General features: G+C 39.7%; 1 protein-coding gene across 3 annotated transcripts in view; it reads left to right on the forward strand.

Moving 5' to 3' along the window:
- Window positions 1–19,513, forward strand: part of PDLIM1 (PDZ and LIM domain 1) — an 872,789-nt gene that overhangs the window by 542,009 nt on the left and 311,267 nt on the right. For all 3 annotated transcript variants that reach the window (XM_044056148.1, XM_044056147.1, XM_044056149.1), the window contains exon 3: window positions 1,309–1,393. In XM_044056148.1, the coding sequence (XP_043912083.1) occupies window positions 1,309–1,393 (85 nt within the window). The remainder of the gene's footprint in view (window positions 1–1,308; window positions 1,394–19,513) is intronic.

The raw sequence follows: 19,513 nt of genomic DNA on the forward strand, positions 1-19,513 counted from the left end.
GTGCTTTTCTAAAGATCTCCAGTTAAGCATTCTAAAGTTTTATGTAAATTGCTTGAATCTTATGCTGTACCACATTGCACAGGCATCTTTCATCAAATGTAATTATCTATATCCAGACTGTTTTGGTTCTCCTGCCTATTTTTCACATGCACCAAGTTCATGCATACGTTGTACTTTATTCTGATAATCTGTCATTTGCAGAATGTGGTGGCCGGAGTACACATGGAGTTTTCTTGGCAATAAATAGGGGTGTGGTATGGTGCCTTATTTAGCATTACTAAACCACCAAATAATTCAGCATTGCAGATCTCAGTGGTACCCCAATAGAATCAATCATGTATTTTAGATGTCTAGGTTTACAACTGGACCAGTCACTTAACTTCCACAACCACATTGAAAACACCATGAAAAAGGATAAACTTATTCTGCACTTCCAGACAAGCTAAAGCTGCAAAGACCTCCTTGCCGTACTTGACTATGGGCACCCAGTCATAGCCACAGCATCTAAAAACCTCATCTGCTCTACAGTCCACTGAATACAAAATCTGCTGAATCATTTCCAACCCCCACCCCGGAACACCACTTCAGCACCCTCTCCAAAGCCAGATAGCTGCCAGTCACCTATAGAGTTAAGTTACTCCTACAGTCTCTTATTTTAAAACTACTTCAACCAGATACCTTTTGCTGTCAAACTCCATAGTAAAACAACCCCTATAGCCTCCTCAACTTTTCTGGGCTGACTCCTAGCTTTCCCAAAGCAAACTGTACCGACCATTCCTTCTCCATTCTTGCACCCAAATTGTGACATTCCCTTTCCCCTCACCTAAAAGAAATCTCCTCAGAGCAGAACTCAAAAGACACCTCTGTCAAACATTTGACTACAGCTGCTTTTCCACTGGACACATTACCTAACTCCGTCCTCACATACATCAGTTCTGCTTCTACTCTCTGTTCTCACTCGCTTCCTTCTTACCTCCTATATTTACTACTAAAAGTAACTCACATTTTTCTTCTCTTAATAATAATTGCTCATTGTTTCAGTTGTCTGCTAGACTGTCTTCTGTTGTTATTCTGTGTTTGTGAATTAGTTCTGTGTTATTCTTTTGAGAATTTCTTCATCAGGCTGTGCCTGCAAGTGGTCTAATGTGAACAGTGTTCTACCCAGTAAACAGAATAAATAGTTTTTGATTCACTTGCCTCCTCTGCAATGTTTTCAGAGCTGGTTGTCCAGTTACCATTACTAAGTAAAATTATGAGGAAGATTTTACCTTGGCCTGCTTGACTCATGACATAATTTTCATTTTACAGGAGTGAAGCAAAGGTCTGGTCACCGCTTGTCAGTGAAGAGGGAAAGACTCACCCATACAAGATGAACTTAGCTTCTGAACCTCAGGTAACTTGTTTGTTTAGTTGCTACGCAGTATAAGAAATAGACACTTCAGGTACATAGATTGCGTTACATTGCAAACGCATAACACGCATTGTCTGTTTCATTTGCCTTAACAGATTATTTCCTCTGTCATACTGTAGTCACTGGCAATGATAACTTAAAAAAATTCTGAGTTGCCACTTCAGCATCTTCTAAGCAAGAAGGAACTTACTCATTTTTTATGTATTTTCATTAAGGAAGAAAGAAAAGGAAGGTACCTTACTTAGTAGTTGAATCAAACTAACATCAGAAGACTAAATACTGAAAGTCAGCTAAACGAAACTGGCGATTACTGTCATTCTCACTGACACTCGTCAATGAAGGCTATGATATTACAAAGTTCATTACAGTTTGTCATTGTGTTTAAATTCCTAAGCACTGTACAGTAATCACAATCATAAAGTGCAATTGTCTCATGGTCATATTTTAAGTTGAGGTTTCACCTTTTGCGCTACATGTCATAAAGGTTTAAGTGTTTGACACTAGTATTTCTTACTTTTTATTTGAAGAACCAGGATGTCAACTTTATACAGGGCACATCTTGAAGTCTTTAAAGAGTGAGCATCTGCCCTGCGTGGAGAGAGAGAGAGACTGGCATTGAGCTGTGCAAGTAAGGTTGGACATTACATTTTCTGCTGCTGAAGTCCCAGTAGTAAGTCCTAATGCAGCAGTAACCATCTGGAATATAATTACAGTTCTGGTCAAGTTCTTGCACAGTACTATCTCAAAGATGCCCACTTACCTAATCACATCCACAAGTGTCACAAATGCTTTCTAAAGTTCAGTGTAGAGGTCTCCTATACCAGTTTACTTCCTTGCTCTTTGGTTTAGCTACTGCTCCCAGGCTGTTTACAAAGTATCTGTCTCTAGTAATTACTTGTAGAAATAAAAGCATCCACATCCAGGGAATCTTTATACCCCATAGCAGTGTATTTTAAAGACCCACCCCTAGAGGTAAATGTCCCATTACAGCTACAGTATTCCTAAGAACACTGAGGTATATGGCATCCGCATTTCTATTGGTATTTCTAGCAAGGCTACAGATGAAAGCTTCAGTTTCACCTCAGCAATCTGTGGATTCAGCACTGCCAGTCACTGGAAGGGAAGATACCAGTCTACCCTATGTAAAAAAAAAGAATTGGAATGGTGGACCAGACAAGTAGGACTGAATACAGCGGTACTCTTCAAACAGGATCTCCAAAAGTAATTTTGATGATAGATGCCCAATACATGATCAGGGAAGCTCTCTCAAATGGACAGTTAGGTTCAGGGCAAGTAGAACTAGTCACAGAACAAGAAACTCATTGACATAAAAGAAATGATGGCATTCATCTTGGTTCTAAAGACATTGTTGCGTCAATCGGCTTATCTCAGTTAGGGGTCGCCACAGCGGAACTCCGGTCCGCTAATGTTTGGTAGTGGATTTTTACGTGCCGAGTTACTAGCCCTGATGCACAACCTTCAACGAAGGCACGCCCATTCATGCATGTCTCCACACAGAAGACGCTCTAGCTGAGAATCGAACGGGACAACGTCTTGCTGTGAGGCGACAACGCTACCGCAGCACCACTACCGTGGGAGACATTGAAAGTAGTCTGGCAAAAAGGAATGGTTCAGGAGGGTTGCTAACAACATGGCTGTGTAATGTCCATAAAGAAGCAAAGGGAAACTCTCGTCCAGTAAGCAGCCTATCGACAATTGTCTGAGGAATATTCCTAGAGTCACATCATTTCAAAAATGGTTCACAGGTCATCTTTTTACTCTTTGTTGGACAACCTGAGCAGATCAGAGATAGATCGCCATGAGTGGATATTGCACAAAGTATTTTCCTATCTGTGCAACATGTAGACCTCTTCACTTGTCTGAACAAGAAAACTGAAGGAGTTCTGCTTTGCTGCACCACACAAAGAAACATGGAGAGTGGGTGCTTTTTCCTTCAGATGGACAAGGCTCTTTCTGGTATGCATTTCCGCCAGTCTCCTTTCTTCCAAGGGTAAATCCCAAAGGCAAAGGAGGGAAGGTCCAGACGTAATACTGATGGACTGTTTTGTCCAGGCAGTATTGGTTCTCCCTTAACAATGACTCCATCTCTGTGAGGTGGGTCTTTTAACTCAGAATAAGGGGGCCCTTATACACCCAAATAATCAGACCTTGCAACTCACAGCATAGATAGTACGACCTTACTTCCTTCAAAGGACCTGCTTAACATCATGAGGGATAGGAATTCTATCACAAAGGAATCCTACCTAGTTAGATGGGAAAGTATTATCAGTCTCCTTCCCTAATCAAGACCCTTTATCAGCCTCAGTGTCATTGATTCTGCAGTATATATTTAAGCTGTTTGGGACAGGGCTGGCATATGCTTCAGAGAAGATTGGTCTCTCAGCCTTCTCAGTCTGCATGCCTGTAAGTCATCCATTGCTATCTAAGTTTCTGGAAAGATCCTATTCCTCAAACCACTTAGAAAAAAAATGTACTACCCCAGGGGAGGTGAACGGCATGCTATAGAAGCTTATGCAGCCACTCTTTGAACCGACAGCAACATCCTCTTAAAGGCTGTAAAACCGCCTTTTGCATAACTATTGGGAAATATTTCAAAATTACAATGCTCATTGCAAAGAAGCATTTTTTTTTTTATTAGCACCCCTCCCCTTGTGGTCTGTCAATCATCAACCTCTTCCCAGGCAGTTGGCCCATTCATTCCCATCACTGTGGTGAGGGTCAGCCAGGAGAGGGCATCATACAAACAACTATCAGGGATGGTTTCAAAGTTTTGTACATAGCCCTCATTCCCCTGTGAACCTCAATTTACAGTGCAACATAACCCCATTGTTCTGCCATGAACACTCAGTTCACAGACAAGGAGGATGATGTGCAGTGGGTTGACTGCTGTGGATGTCCTTCATCTGCAAAGGACATTACCAGCAAGCAGCCCCATCCCCTTTCCCACACTTATGTATTTAATGAGGACCCACAACTCTCCTGTCCCTTGTCCATGGTAGAGGCAAGCAGGCATACCCTTCATTCCTCTCCCTTCTGGCTCCTGTGCTACCAGTGGCATTATTCAAACTCTGATCACCTTGGACACAGTAAGGGCTCCAACCCTCTGTACCACAGAACCAGGTTTACGAACAGGCATATTTGGTTTTCCGTAAGGACAGACTCGTCCTACAGGTGATCCTTTATTTTATGCCTGAGGAACAGAATTTACCTTAAATCAGCCAATACCACTACCTGTCTTTTTTACAAACCCTCAGATCAAAGGAGAGAGAAATTTGCAGACATTGGATGTATGCAGAAATCTGAGGTACTTTTTAGAAAGAGCAAAAATATCAGAACTACAGACAAACGTTGTGTCCTGTGCACCAGAAGGGAAGGAAAACCATTTTTCAAATGATCTCCAAATGTCTGGCTCACTGCATTTCTTTCTCTTGCATAGCTTATGGGAAAAATAGAAAGGCATGTTGGAGATCTCACTAGAGACACAGGGGACATTTTAGCTATTCTCTTGGGGGTGAGGGCTATACTCTGTTCATTCTAGAGACACTTGAGCCTGCTAACCATTCTTTGGTGCATATCTTCTCCAAACTTTGCATGCTATCCCATTTAGTGTTTATTTATTTATTTTTATTTTACATTTGTTTACCGGTATAGTCTGACTGGATACATGTCCATTTTCAGCGGAGGCCCGGGGAGAAAAGCTCCACTTAGACAAACTTCGATTACACAGAAGTTAGCAAACAGTTATAAAAACAAAGTGATTATATACAATGGCTTAGTAGTGTTCCCTAGTAGGGACTCACAATTCTCATGGACCAACACAATTAAAAGTAAGAGACATCATATTGGAAGCAGAGCTTGGTGACCTAGTTACAAGTTATGATAATTACAGAATATGCTTTTAGTTTATAACTTAATCAGGCTTGGTACATGGGCATAGCCAATTCACACTGAGATACTGTTTGAGGTTTTTTTTGAAGAGACTTTTGGAGGATTGTAGGGTTATATAGTTTGGCAACAAATTCCAGGTTTTGCCAACAAAGTTGGCAAACAGGGATTCACCAGCAGCGTTATTAGCTTTGTGGGTTTGGACCAGTAGTTCATCGGCTGACCGTAGGGATCTTGGTTTGCTATATGGCTTAATATTTTTAAGTGAGGGGGTATCCTCAGGGTGGTACAAAATTTTGTGCACCATTAACAGTTGACTGAATTGAATTGAGCTGGGCAGTTCTAGCCACTTTAGTTGTTTAAGGTTCTGGCAGTGGTGGGTTCTATAGGTGGAGCCAGTGGCAAATCTGGCAATATGATTGTAGCTATGGGACAGCTTACCTAGTTTGGATTTTTTGAGGTTTGAGAGTACAGGCGAGGCATATAAAAGAGTAGCGAGTAGGTGTGATAGAGCGATTGCAGTCGTGGCCAGTGGGGTTAAAAATGTCTTGTTTCTATACAGTGATCCAAGCTTCTTATTGATTGTCTGTATGGTTTTTTTGACCTGTAGGTCAAATTTGAGATTATAGTCTATGATAACCCCTAGCAGTTTGGTGTGATTATCTGGTGAAATAGTGGTACCATTGTTAGATGTGACAGAGAATGAAAGTCTGGTGGATCTACTAGTGGGGGAGAAGAGTAGAAGTTTCGTTTTAATGGGGTTCAGAAGTAGGCGTTGGTTGGTGAGCCAGTTCTCAATGGTGTTAAATGTATTTTGGGTTAAGGTTTGCAGTTCGGATGGGGAGGTGGCTGAGCAGATCAAAGTGGAATCATCTGCATATTGAATGCAGGTAGCTTTACGGACAACAGTGTGAAGATTGATAAAAATAGAGAAGAGTAGTAGACCTAGTATGGACCCTTGAGGGACACCAAGTGTGAGAGGTAGCTGGCTGGAGAGTTTGCCCTGCCATAGTACTGCCTGTTGTCTACCAGCCAGGTAGGACTGGAACCACTGGATAGCAGGCTTGTTGAGGGAAATAGATTTTAGTGAGTGAATGAGAAGTTTATGGTTGACTATGTCAAAGGCTTTTGATAGGGCGGAGGTTAGTGTGTTGTCATTCCTGTTTTGGTTTATGGCAATAGTAAAGGAAATGAGGGCTGAGGTGATGCTGTGGTATGGCCTGAAACCATGCTGGGAGTTGGATAGTAAGTTATTCTGTGTAAGGTATTGCATTAGTTGCTTGTGTACACATTTCTCCATTATTTTGGCTAGTGGGGAAAGAATGGCAATGGGTCTGTAGTTGGATACGTCTGCGGAGCTACCACCTTTATGGAGTGGGATGAAGCAAGATATTTTCCAGAGGGAGGGGATAGTGTTTTCGGATAAGGTTCTTTTGATGAGGATAGATATGGGATGTGCAATGGCATCTGCAGCTATTTGTAGGTACTCTGCAGGGAGGAGGTCAGCAGCGAGGGTGGTAGGTTTTAGGTATTTTTAGAAGTGTTTTGATAAAACTAGTGGATATTGGTTGGAAGCTAAATTTGGGGTGATTATTGGTAGATTAGGCCTGTGGTTTAAGTTAGAGGAGGTTAGTTGATTTGCTAGGGATTGGATTGTTTCAGTGAAAAAGTTATTAAAGGCACTAGCTATGGTCTCTGGGGAACTATGGTTGTAGTTAGCCAGGGTTATGGTGGTGGACTGACCTGGACAAAGCTGATTTAAGCTTGCCCAGAACTTTTGAGGGTTGTTGTGGTGTTTTTGTAGGAGATTATGGCAGAAGCTTTTTTTATCCAGTAAAATAGATTTTTTTGTATCATTCCTGAGTTGACGATATTTTAGATGGTTAAGTGGGGCTTTAGTTGTTCTCCAGCTGGCCCAGGCTCTGTTTCTAGTTTTGATTTTAGCTTTGGTATCTTTTGTGACCCATGGTGTTGTATTTGATGTAGTTTTTATTGTACATGCTGGAGCATGGGAATCAAGGATACTTAGGAATTTAGTGTTAAAGTGATCTATGGCCTCCTCTAATGTTAGATGTTTTTAGTTTTGACCAGTCAACTGCTTTTAATTCATTTTGGAATGTAGCAGCATCAAAGTTATTCCTGTTTCTAACTGTTTTATATTTGGGCTGCTGAGTGTTTCCTGCCGTATGTTTTATGATGTACGTTAGACAATGGTCGCTGAGGACATCAGGGAGAATGCCAGCTGTGTACAGCTGGGGTTGGTTATTAACTAGGATCCAGTCTAGGATACGTTCCCTGTTGGTTGGATTGTTTATCCTAGTGGGAGAGGTTATGGTCTGTTTAAACCCAGTTAAGTTTATATGGGTGGGGGGGATTCGGAGGAACAGGGGTGTCAGTTGGTGTTAAAATCACCAAGAACTATGTAGATAACCAGTAAAGGAGATGATCTAGGGTATTTAGGTTGTTGCCTGGCAGAATGTATGCACAGATGATGTTAAAGTGCTTGTTTTGGTTAATCTGTGGCTTGGTTATGAGGAGTTCCGCATTATTGAATTGGGGAGGTTGAATGGTGCATCTATTAATGGTTAGAGTATTTTTTATAAAGGGCTGCTATCCCACTTCCTTTCCTTGTAGCACGGTCTAACCGATGAATATTGTATTCTGGAGGTAGTATCTAATTGTCACTAGTACTGGGTTTTAGCCAGGTTTCCGTAAGACGCAATGTCTTGGGAGTGGGTTGCTAGGAAGGCATGTAGGTTGGGAATCTTATTGTTAATACTTCTAATATTTAGGTGAAATGCTAGAAGGGAACTAGTAGGAGTATTTATGGGTAGCTTGACTGTGGGGGGTTATGGTAGGGGAGTGGAGGTTATTGGGTGTGGGTGGGCCAGGGTTGGGATGAATGTTTCCATGGGTTATAAGGTTATAGTGACAGGATATTCTGAGCTTTAGGAATTTATTTATAAGTTTTATATAGTCTTTGTCTTTAAGATTATGTTTTGTGGCTGTACAGGGGTGGTATTTTATAGAGGGTGGTTTATGCGGTGTGCTGGGGATGGTGAAGTGTTTGGTGTTGTGTGAAGTCGTGGGTGTCTGACCATTTGGGTAGTGAATACCACAGTCAAGTGTTTTTTTGTAGGCAGTGAGATGGTAAAATAGAAACAGTATAGGCATTTGGGTAATTAGTATTTTTTTGCTTGTTTGCATTTTGTTAGGGGGAGGGTGGGCCAAATTTTGATGGCTGACTGCTAACAGGATGTGTAAGAATGGGAGCGAAGGAAATGGGTTAAGGGGGCAGGGTTGGTCAATGATGTTTGAGATGCTGATTGGTACTTAGCAAGAGGGGCGTGGCAAGGGAGTGACAAAGTCTGGCTTAAATTTAGCACTAGTGGGGGCAGGTGGAATTTGGGGGCAGTGAGGGGAGCGGAGCGGGGCTAACACTGACTCTCTGACAGTTACTTAGGGCTTTTGGTTTAGTTTATATGATTAAAGTACAGCCAAAAACATTGCTTACATACAATTTGTTTTATTCTTTATTTTTACACCAATTTTCAGGCTATTTTAATAGGATCCTAGGGATAAACTAGTAAATGTAGTCAATATGGAGGGAGCCAAATTACTGTGGAGACAGCCTAGAAGCAATACTTTACCAAATTAAAAAGTAAATGCTTGGGACTGGAACACTGTGCAAGTGTAAGGCTGATTCAGAGTATTATAGCCCAGTCTAGTGGAAATTGGCTAGATCCCTTCACTGTTGTGCATACACCATTAAGACTCAACAGTTTACAAAAACTAAATTGTAATTCACGTATTACAATTGAAAAGCTGGAGGGAGTCTGGTTCTTGCTTCCCAGAGATTTTACTTAATTAAGATAGCCAGCTTCAGTGGAGAAGGTAAAAATTGCTTTATGCAGTTAATCCCAGGTGGGGGTGGAGGGTCACGCAGGAAAGAAACCCATGCAAACTGAAAAATAAAGGTAAATAAGGCAGAATTAGTGCAAAGGTTTCAAGAATGTGAAGTGGTGTGCATGCAAGGACTAGAGATGGAACGTAAAATTAATTATATTGCATACATTATTAAAATTAATTTATATTGCATACAGTATCAGCTCTGTAAAACCACGGACTAACAGCACAGCCTAACCGCTACAGCTTCCGAGTCCAGTGGTAACAGCTGTATACTTAAACAGTGAATACACAGGATATAATGCACAAAGCAAAGTATGGCTGTTTTAGGATAGTAATTCTAGAGTTATGTTATTCAGTATGAACCAACAGTTACATGAGCTGCGTTCACCTAGCCTTCTATAAAAGCAATTGTAAAGTCCAGCCTTGCAAGTTTTCCAAGTACAGTAGCATGTCATAGGAATGCTTACAAATGTAATCAGAACATGAATAACCTCTGCAAAACAGCAGAATGCCTGGCAGATATTCAACAATTAAAGCTTTACCTTCATAAAACAAGATACAAAAACAAGCTGTTTGCAAGTTAGAACATTAGCTAGCTCTCAAAACATATAGGAGTTCTGAACAGATTAATCTTATGCCTTCAAGGACTATATTTTATATTGCCTCTAGTGATAATAATTGGGGTTATATCAATGGTATTTTGAAAGGCACCAAGCATGTGTTAAATGCATTTAGGAGCTGCCTCTGTCCATTGGTAGTACAGGTAAGAGTCCTGGGATAAATTACCTATTTTATATCTATATATCCAACATGTGCTTTAATTTGAGCAGTAATGGGCTTTATTTTACTAGATGGAGGAGACTTTTCCAGAGGATTGGTGTCTTCTACACTCCAAACCTTTCTGTTGATGCTGTAGGAAAGGTTTAGATCCCTTGGACAAGTATTTTTGATACCATCTGACTTGATGTGTAGTAGGCCCATTTGTATTAGATCAGAGGAGACTTTATATGCCAGATACAGGTCATTAGCAGTCTGTAAGAGAATGAGTAAAGTGACAGTGCAGGCCGTGCAAGGCAAATAGTTTAAGCATAGTATCTTTTTTGTAAGATCTCTGTGGGATTTCCAGCTGTTGCCTGTGTCTGGACAGATGCATGCCAAAGGGGGTGTTATACTCAATGATTGGCCTTATGAAGACTGTGTAAAAGGGGGTCAGTGATATAACTGGACCTAGAAGCAATCTCATCTTTTAACGAGCTGCACAATATAGGATTTTCTCACCACAGTGGACACATGTTGGTTGAAATGTCACTGTCTAAACAAGTTCCCAAATTCCAAACAACTGGGGTAACTCTTAGGTCAACGGCTCCCAGGATAGACAACTTCACAGAGGATACAGTAATGCATTTTCTGGCATTTAGCTTTAAACCATGATTCTGACACCAGGTATTTATTTTTGGACAAACCTTTCCTACACAATGTCTAAATCATTTGGGGATTTGATAACTGCACCTACCCTGCAGTCATCTGCAAACTTAGTCAGCTAGAGCTCTATAGTATTGGCTTTAACTTCAGAGAAGTAAATCCCAAACAGGAAAGGTCCCAGGACTGAGGCCTGGGGAAGACTCCACTGGTGACTGATCATTTAGCAGAGGTGGAATACAAAAGATCAAAGTAGGGGACACTATATGTGAGCCAGTTAGCAATTCAATGAATGACATTGGGATCTATTCCAGGTTTATTAAGCTTTTGTACTGTGCCTGAGTGGGGGTTAGTGAGAAAAGGCTTGGCCAGGCAGAGATAGGTGGTGCACCATTTTATTTTCATCCATTGCTTTGGTGACTTTATTAAAAAAGTCCACCAGGTTGAGTAACTTTGACCTGTCTTTGACAAATCCAGACTGAGATGGGTCCAGTGTTTGGAGGTTCCCTATGTCCTTTTTGATTAATTCCATGATAATTATTTCCATGGCTTTGCATATGAGGCTGGTGAAATTTGTGAATCTGTAATTGCCTGGATGCATGCAAGGTCCTCTCATATGCAGTAATTTAACAGTTGCTATTTTCTATTGTGTTTGTACAAAACCCAAGTGGTGGCCAAGGTGGAGCAGTGTTGTCGTGAGTGTGGCTAAATCTTGCTTCATGCTGTTGTGGATGCATGCATGAATGAGGCAGTATTTTTTTTTGCTTTTGATGGTGCTTGTAGGACTTAGTTTTGTGTGATAGCTGGGTAGGGGATATTGGTTTCAGGTATTTTGTATGGGATAGATGGAGGAGAAGAGGGGTACACTTTGAGCTAAATTTATCAGCCAGTAGGTTAGCCACATCTTCAGCTTCGGTGAAGGTAATATTGTTCACAACCAGCTCGGTGCATTGCTCAGTTGTGCTCCTGAGATTGCAAGTATGATTTTCTTTAGCTTGGCTGGCTATTTTTTGCTCGAGTTTGGCTATGATGCATTTAATTAACCACCTGATTTGTTTAATAACAGAGTTCTATCATTTTTGGTACTACTACTACTACTTTTGGCCAAAATTATCTTCCTTTTATTGTATAGCTTGTTGATATTGTAATTCCACAAGGGGGTGTTTCTGGGCTTTGCCCTGTGCTTGTTTCTGCAGAGAACAGCTGCATCAGTTTGATGGTGTAAGATTCCACATGTAGAGCAGAGTTTTCTCTGTATGGTGTGGATTAAGTTTACCAATGATTCACTTAGGAGTAGATAGTTTGTTTTAGAAAAGTTTCAAAAGGAGCGATGGGCAGAGGAGACTTATTTTCCATTTTATTTCTAAGGAGATAGCTTTATGGTTAGACCTAACAAGAGATGATGGTATGCTAGGTTTGGTGCAAGATGCCACCATGTTAGTAAGGAAGTAGGTAACATTCAAGAATTCCAAAAACTTGCCAATAAATAGCAAGTAAGCATTAATAAAAAGACCTAAGAGTAAGTTAGTTCCACAGTTGTTTCAGAATTTGGCAGCGGTCATCTGAAATATGGTTGGCTATTCTCATCTAGAAAAAGGAGTGTTGAGAGAGAACAGCTACTAAAAGCTGTGGTAAGAGAAGCAATGGGTTTGAGTATCTCATGTTACATCTGTGGGACCTTTGATCATAGATGAGTTGTATAGATCAGTTGTGGCTGTCCTGTTGTTTAGAGGGTATTCTTTCAGATGTTACTGATGTCAGCATCCAAATAGTTCCATCTTACTTAGTGGGGCCAATCAGTACTGTGAGAGGTAAGTGAGAAAAGAAACAGTAAAATATATGGTAGGCACCAGTATGATTTATCAATGGAAGGTTGTAACCCTGGCAGACAGCTAATTATTCATTTAACTCCAGGTCCTTTAGCTACAGGAGCAGATAAAATTTTTTGAATAGAACTAGTTATGGTTTGTCAGCAGATTCTTAAACACTGGTGTATTTCCTCTCCTGTTTTAGACCACATTCTTATGGGTAACATGCACTCCAAAACATCCATCAGAGGCCATAATGCAATGTATTAATTGAACCCACCAGGGAAATTCTCAAAGCCAGGTGCATTTATTCTCAAATCAGACTACTTCCATTTCATCTGTTGATTGAACTGGTAGGTACCCTGGCCACACTTCAGTCATAATGAATCTACTCTATCCTTCAGGTAACTTCAAGGGTAGAATATACATCAGACAAAACACGATGTGATAGTATTGTCCCAGGGCTTATGACCAACTCCACCAACCAACAGAGAATCTTCCTCTACATTCATCCCCACCACCCCCTCATACCTTGGCAGATTAGAAGCACTGGTTTGGGCAAAAAAGCAAGGGAGAAAGAAAATGCTGGCCTGGGAATTGAAGATCGAAGGAATGATACCACTGTGCCTGCAGTGAAGGATGGGGAGAAGGGCACAATGGTTTGGAAACCCAGCAAAGTCTGTGAGCTATTAAAATGCTTTGTAGAGACCGGTGTAAAGCCACCTGTTCCAAAATTAAAGAAAGTTCACAGAATATCACTAGAAGTACCACTATCATTAAAGGAGCAGAAACAAGTATGTAGCATATACCATCCAGTAAGTCCCCAGAAGTAGATGATTTACAAGTGAAAGTATAGGGGTAATGTGAAGAACAATTAAAGCTTGTACTGCTAGGACTCCTGGAAGAAGTTATCAAAGTACAAAAGCCTCCCCCAGTGAGATAAAAAAAACTACAACAGTAGTTGATATTCATCTGGTTGCTCTGATCTGACCTGATGAGCTAGAGTCTTGCCTTTCACAAGCAGAAAAGCAGCGGTGTATCAAAACAGACTTTAGTGCATTTAACTGCTGCAAAGATTCAGAAAAGCAGCGGTGTATCAAAACAGACTTTAGTGCATTTAACTGCTGCAAAGATTCAGAAAAGCAGCGGTGTATCAAAACAGACTTTAATGAATTTAACTGCTGCAAAGATTCACTTGTACCTTCTACCTGTAAAACTTAATTACTGAAAGTTGCTGGCACTGTTTATGGTCTGCTATTTAGAGGATATAATTATTGAGACCAAAATATATAGTCTAAAAAACACTATTGAGCATTAATGGTATAATCTAAGGGTTTCACACTTTTGGTTCTTAAAATAATAGTTTTTTGTATATCATGTGTGATGCAGATTTGTCTATTATTGTTGATAACATATTTGGACTTAAAGGAGCTGACAGAAAAACTCTTTTCAGCTTTATCAATCCTCTCATCTCGGAAGGGTGGATGTAGATAGGAAGGGCTCTGATCGCTGGAGCTGGACATAAGGCATGGAACCAAACTATTTAATCCATCCTTTATGGAGTGAGATAATGCTTCTTTTTCTTTGAAGTCTTACTAAATTTGCAGAGCCGGGACATCTGCACAAGCAGTATGGTGTGAAAGTTGGCAAATCCATGTATGTTCTCTTATATGCACATACTTTTGGTGAGATGGTCTACATTTGTGTCATCACACACACTCCAATGCAACTTTTAAATATTCAGAGATGGCTCCGAATACTGGAGTTTTCTGGAACTTGGCCTTTGGTTCCGTGTCTGGAATAATCCAGGATATCTGCAATACAAGTGGGATGCCATGCCTGTGAAGTGTGATGCCAACCCTAAGGTTAAGGTATGAAGTGTAAAGCTGATAACTCCTTCAAGGCATGTACTGTTTCTACAGGCATGTACTGTTTCTACACGTGTTTATATGAGTAGGAAAAGCAAGTTATTTTGTTTGACTATAAGCCACTGACCTCTTAACTCATTTAGTCTTGAGCAACAGGAGGCTAATTCTGCTGATTTGTTTTATTTGGTCTGACAAGCTCAGGAAATAACTTGCTTTCAGAGATCTTTGCCAAAATTTCCTATTGAAAGCATATTTCTCTAGATTTATCTGATAAAATATTTGAATCAAAAAGAAAGCTCTTCTGTAGTCACTTGGTTACATACTGGTGTTGGTATCAAAGGTCTGTCTGTAGATGCTGATTTAGTTTTATATGTAAGAAAAATTGTTTTATTTACCAAAAATTACCAGATTTATGCTCAAAGGGTTATATTTCTGTAAGTATGCAAGATAGATCCAAGATGATATCTATGTAAGAACTGATCACCTTTTCCTGTGATGTATGACAAGTAGGGGTAGCATACTGCTGCTTTGTGATATTACCAAACCTGTGCAAGTTATGCATATAATATTTTAACAGTATTACAAAACTGCATTTTAAATGGGTAAGTATCAGTGGCAACATTGTGTCTTACTGTTTTGTATAACATGATACTATTTCTTTAACTGTAGGTCGCACATCTTTTATGGCATGAATACAGTTATGAAAATATATCTAATAGTCATAACTGCTTAAACAAAAACATTTATCAGAATGTTTCCACATTATCTACCATGTCTTAGGATAAGTTTTTATTAACACCCACTACTCGTACATGAATATCATTCCTACTCTACATATGCATTATTAAACATAGAAATATTTTGTTTTTCATAGCTTTTTGCAAACACTAATAGCTCCGGCTCTGTACTGTCCATGCTTAGAGAATCATGTCATGTTGTTGGTGACACCTTTCTGTCTTAATGTTAGATGCACATGTGCATCAGACCTTTAGATATTACACCTTGAAAATAATGGGCAAGTATACTTGTTTTGGGAGTATCGGAAGGTCTCCGGTAAAGACAAGGATTTTATTAAAGGATACACAGGAATTTTGCTTTCTGTGTGACTGTACTGTTGTAGGAAGCAATGAGTTAAATTCCTTCATTTCTTTCTCCTTGTAACCCTGACATAACTTTGGTAGATGCCTCCTGAGACAGGGAAGAACAGTCTTAGTAACATGATAGAAAGTGTCAAAAGCCATATAGCCAGTCTTTTAAGTAATTATATATGCAATGGGAAAATGTTTTCTCTTAGGTGTGTTGTAATTTCCCGTGAGGAGCCAGGATGTCTTCAGATGCAATGTGCTCTGTAGATTTTCATGTGTGAGATCTGCAGTCATAAATGCACATACACTGCCAGGTCTCTGCCTGCATCCCTGTACAGTAGATGTTGCATATACCCATACAGCCATCCCCTGTAGATGCTTCTTGTATAAGAATTGTCTATGTTATCCTGAGGAAAAGAAAGCTTGCTGTCAGTCGATCATTTCACACACTCCTAGTAAAATATGTAATTTAAGTATCTTTCATAGGTTCGGTAAAAATAGACTGTGGTAGTAGAAAAGCACCTCTTGGCCCACATAATCTGCATGCGTCTTTCCTTTTGGCATAGCCTGCAGACCCTGATTAACCGACAGCTTATTCCTGTCTTCCAAGTGAAGCAAACACACAAGTAAGCTAACTTGCATCTCCTTGCACTTAGAGGTTCATGGGTTCATAGCGAAGGACTAAGATAATTGCTCTTGTGACCCATTGTAAACCTAGCCAGTTTCGCTTTTGGTGCTTGAATTAACTTCTCCCATTTGGTGTTAGAGAGTCATTAATTATATATTACCCCTAGTGAAAGTAACCGGGACCATACCATAGATAATTTGAGGAGACCCAAACTTAAGTTGCTGATTTAAGCAGGATCTGCATTTTGTTGCAGTTCATAGGTTGGGAGATGGTCAGACTAGGTAGAAATGCAAGCCTTAACTTGTAAACTGTGTTTCTCTTGCAGCTATAAAAACTGATATGAATGAAACAAGTATTTGAGCATAACTTAGTTTTATTAACAAAATTGCTAACTTCTTGTTAAACATATCTAACTGTAGTCTGAGAGAAGACTGAAAATCATAGTTCTTGTGAAAAAAACTAAAAAAAAAAAAAAAGTTTATTATACTCCACACTGTCTGTTTATTATATACATTTTTCTATTGGTTTTGTTAGTTTTAGTGTGCATTTCATCTGCATGCTGTTAGGTAAATATTGCATATCTTATTTAATCTGCTAGTTTACCATTTTGGGAGTGTCTGTTGATAAGGATTTCAGTACATGTTTTCTTCTGCCCTGTGTGATACACATCTGAGATCATGCAATGCTCAAGCAGTTTTTTGTATGTAGAAGGCTACATTTAAATATCAAAGTGCTAACTTAAATGGGAAGGACGTCATCTCTGAACATTGGCCAAATCATGTGATGATGCGCAATTGGTCAGAATGCCACTTCATCAAGAAGGGTTGCTGCAAGGGTACAGTTCCTTTTATCCCCAGGGTAAAGTGTTCTTAAATTTGGAATATTAAGTAAGTGAAAGATGCAGAGAATAGACACTCAGCATGAGTGCAGGGGTTGCAAATCCCCCCCCCCCCAAAAAAAATTGTGTACATATTCATTTTCATAAAGTTCAATGTTTTCAAACCATACATATAGCCACTAGAAAGTACTTTATGTACAGTGAAATTTGCATGACTGCCATTGTGAAACAGTTCTAAACTTGTCTGTTGACTTTGAGTTTAGTTGATTTACTGCCACGTGACACAGACTGCTGTATAAGGACAAGAATGGACATAAACCTTGCAAAGAAGCAGCTGGCACAAATAGCTCTGTATGAGCAAGAAGGGACATAAGACTTGAGATGACTCTGGCTAGAGATTGCAGAAATAGAAACAGATTTGTTTGTCCAAAAATAAAAATGCTACTTCAGTGTCTCCCAAATAATGGGTGTTACATGTTTATTATAGTCGTACAGTGGTGCGAAGTGCCTCCCAAGTAATGGGTGTTGCGTGTTTATTACAGTCATACAGTGGTGCGAAGTGTCTCCCAAGTAATGGGTGTTACGTGTTTATTAGTCATACAGTGGTGCGAAGCGTCTCCCAAATAATGGGTGTTACATGTTTATTATAGTCATAGTGGTGCGATGCGTCTCCCAAATAATGGGTGTTGCATGTTTATTATAGTCGTACAGTGGTGCGAAGCGTCTCCCAAATAATGGGTGTTACATGTTTATTACAGTCATACAGTGGTGTGATGCATCTCCCAAATAATGGGTGTTACATGTTTATTACAGTCATACAGTGGTGCAAAAGGTGTATTCAGTTCCTGATGGTGCTTGGTTCTCCAGTTCGCTATCTGTTTAGGGTACCTTGTTTGTCATTTCTGTGTCCTTGCATGTTTTCACTGGGAGTTGTGGTTTCCCTTCATGTCCCAGGGGCATAGCAGTAAGTGAATTGGTGAGCCTCTAAATTAACTGGAGGGGTGTCTGTGTCCTGAAATGGAGTTGTGTGCCATCCAGGGTTGGTTCTCTGCCATACAGCCTTGATTTGCCAGGATAGTCTCTATCTCCCTTGTGACCCTGAATAAGGTAAAGTGGGTACTCGAAAATGACTGCATTATGTGTTATTTTAGACTGCTGGAACATCATTACTCAAAACATAACTTAATTGATGGCTTGCTTATGAGCTTTTATGCAGTTATGGCTGTACTTTTAATGTTCTAAAATAGGTTCAGCTAATTTTAAAGGACATTTTCCAGCAAAAACTGATTAAAGTAAGTCTATGAACGTATTAACATTACTTATGCCACTGCTTCAGTGTCATGGGTTAGCATTGTTTTAGACTTTCTTCTCAAAACTGCATGATGGGGCATGTAAAAAGTGATGGTGTAGAACACTATTCCATGGATAATCCAGTAGCAAACCCACCCATAGTATAATTTATATACATCCCTCTTGCTTATATTTTGAGTCGCTAGTATTTTTCATTGCTTATCCAGTACTGCTTGTGTCATCTTGGGCTATGCCTCTCAACTTCCTTGATCAAGAATTCTGGACAAAGAGAAATATTTTTTTTTGAGGGGGGTTGGGGGTAAGGCTCAAAATAAGTGCAATTTAATTTTTAGTTATTCTAATTCATTGGAAAGGTTGAGGCAAAACTTGTTGCTGTATTAACCTTCATTTTCTGTACAATAAGAAACATGAAACTTTGTGTCTGATGTTATTGATTATAATCCTCAGTAATTTACCAAAATAAATCAAAAAAATTATGAGGTACAGGGCAAAAATGTGATAATTGTGAGGTACAGGGCAAAAATGTGATGCAAAGTCAGGGACAAGTGAGAGATGTCCAGAGCTGTATGTAAAACCCTTGCTGCTTTGTACTTAAAATCATACCTCTCAATCTCTTAGTGCAGGGAATCTGGGCAAAGCCTGATAAAATGAAGGGGACAAAGGCCCAAAAATAGGGACATACTTTAAATATTGCTCTTATAAACTTAGAAAGTTGCTAGAGTAACCAGGTTTGTTTTAACCTACATTTTCTGAGGGATGTGAAGTTTGAAACTCAAATTTATGCCACTATGTAGTTAGCTCAGTCGTCAGATCATCCCAGTGATTTGCAAGAAAACCAAAAATTTTATGAGGAACAGACCAAAAAGTATGAGCCAGAAATCAGTTCATTCTGCAAAAAATCTGGGCAGTTGAGAGGTATGCATAAAATCATTGTGTCACACTGAAAGATAAAATATTAATCCATCTGGACATTGTTGTGTCCTCAAGCAAAGGCAATGTAATTTCATAAAAGGAAAGTCAAGCCCAGCAAAAGTCAATATTTTAGCTTATTGGGAGCCTGTCTTTATGAATATTCATTAGCAGCTACTACACCCACCATATGCAGATCAATATCTTCAAGTACATGACCTGTCAATCAGTTACTGTGTATATGAGGTGATGTATTTGCATATATGTTATGCACACCTCTCAACTGTCCCTGTTTTGGTAGATCATTCATATTTTCACGCCTGATTTAGGATGTCTGATTTTGGATGCATGTCCCTGTTTTCAGGCTTAATTTACCCCTTCATACAATTTTTTGAATCTCCCTCATCACATGTGATTTTTG

This window comes from Protopterus annectens, chromosome 14.part0, assembly GCF_019279795.1.
Source record: "Protopterus annectens isolate FY-2018-M chromosome 14.part0, PAN1.0, whole genome shotgun sequence".
NCBI lineage: Eukaryota > Metazoa > Chordata > Ceratodontiformes > Protopteridae > Protopterus > Protopterus annectens.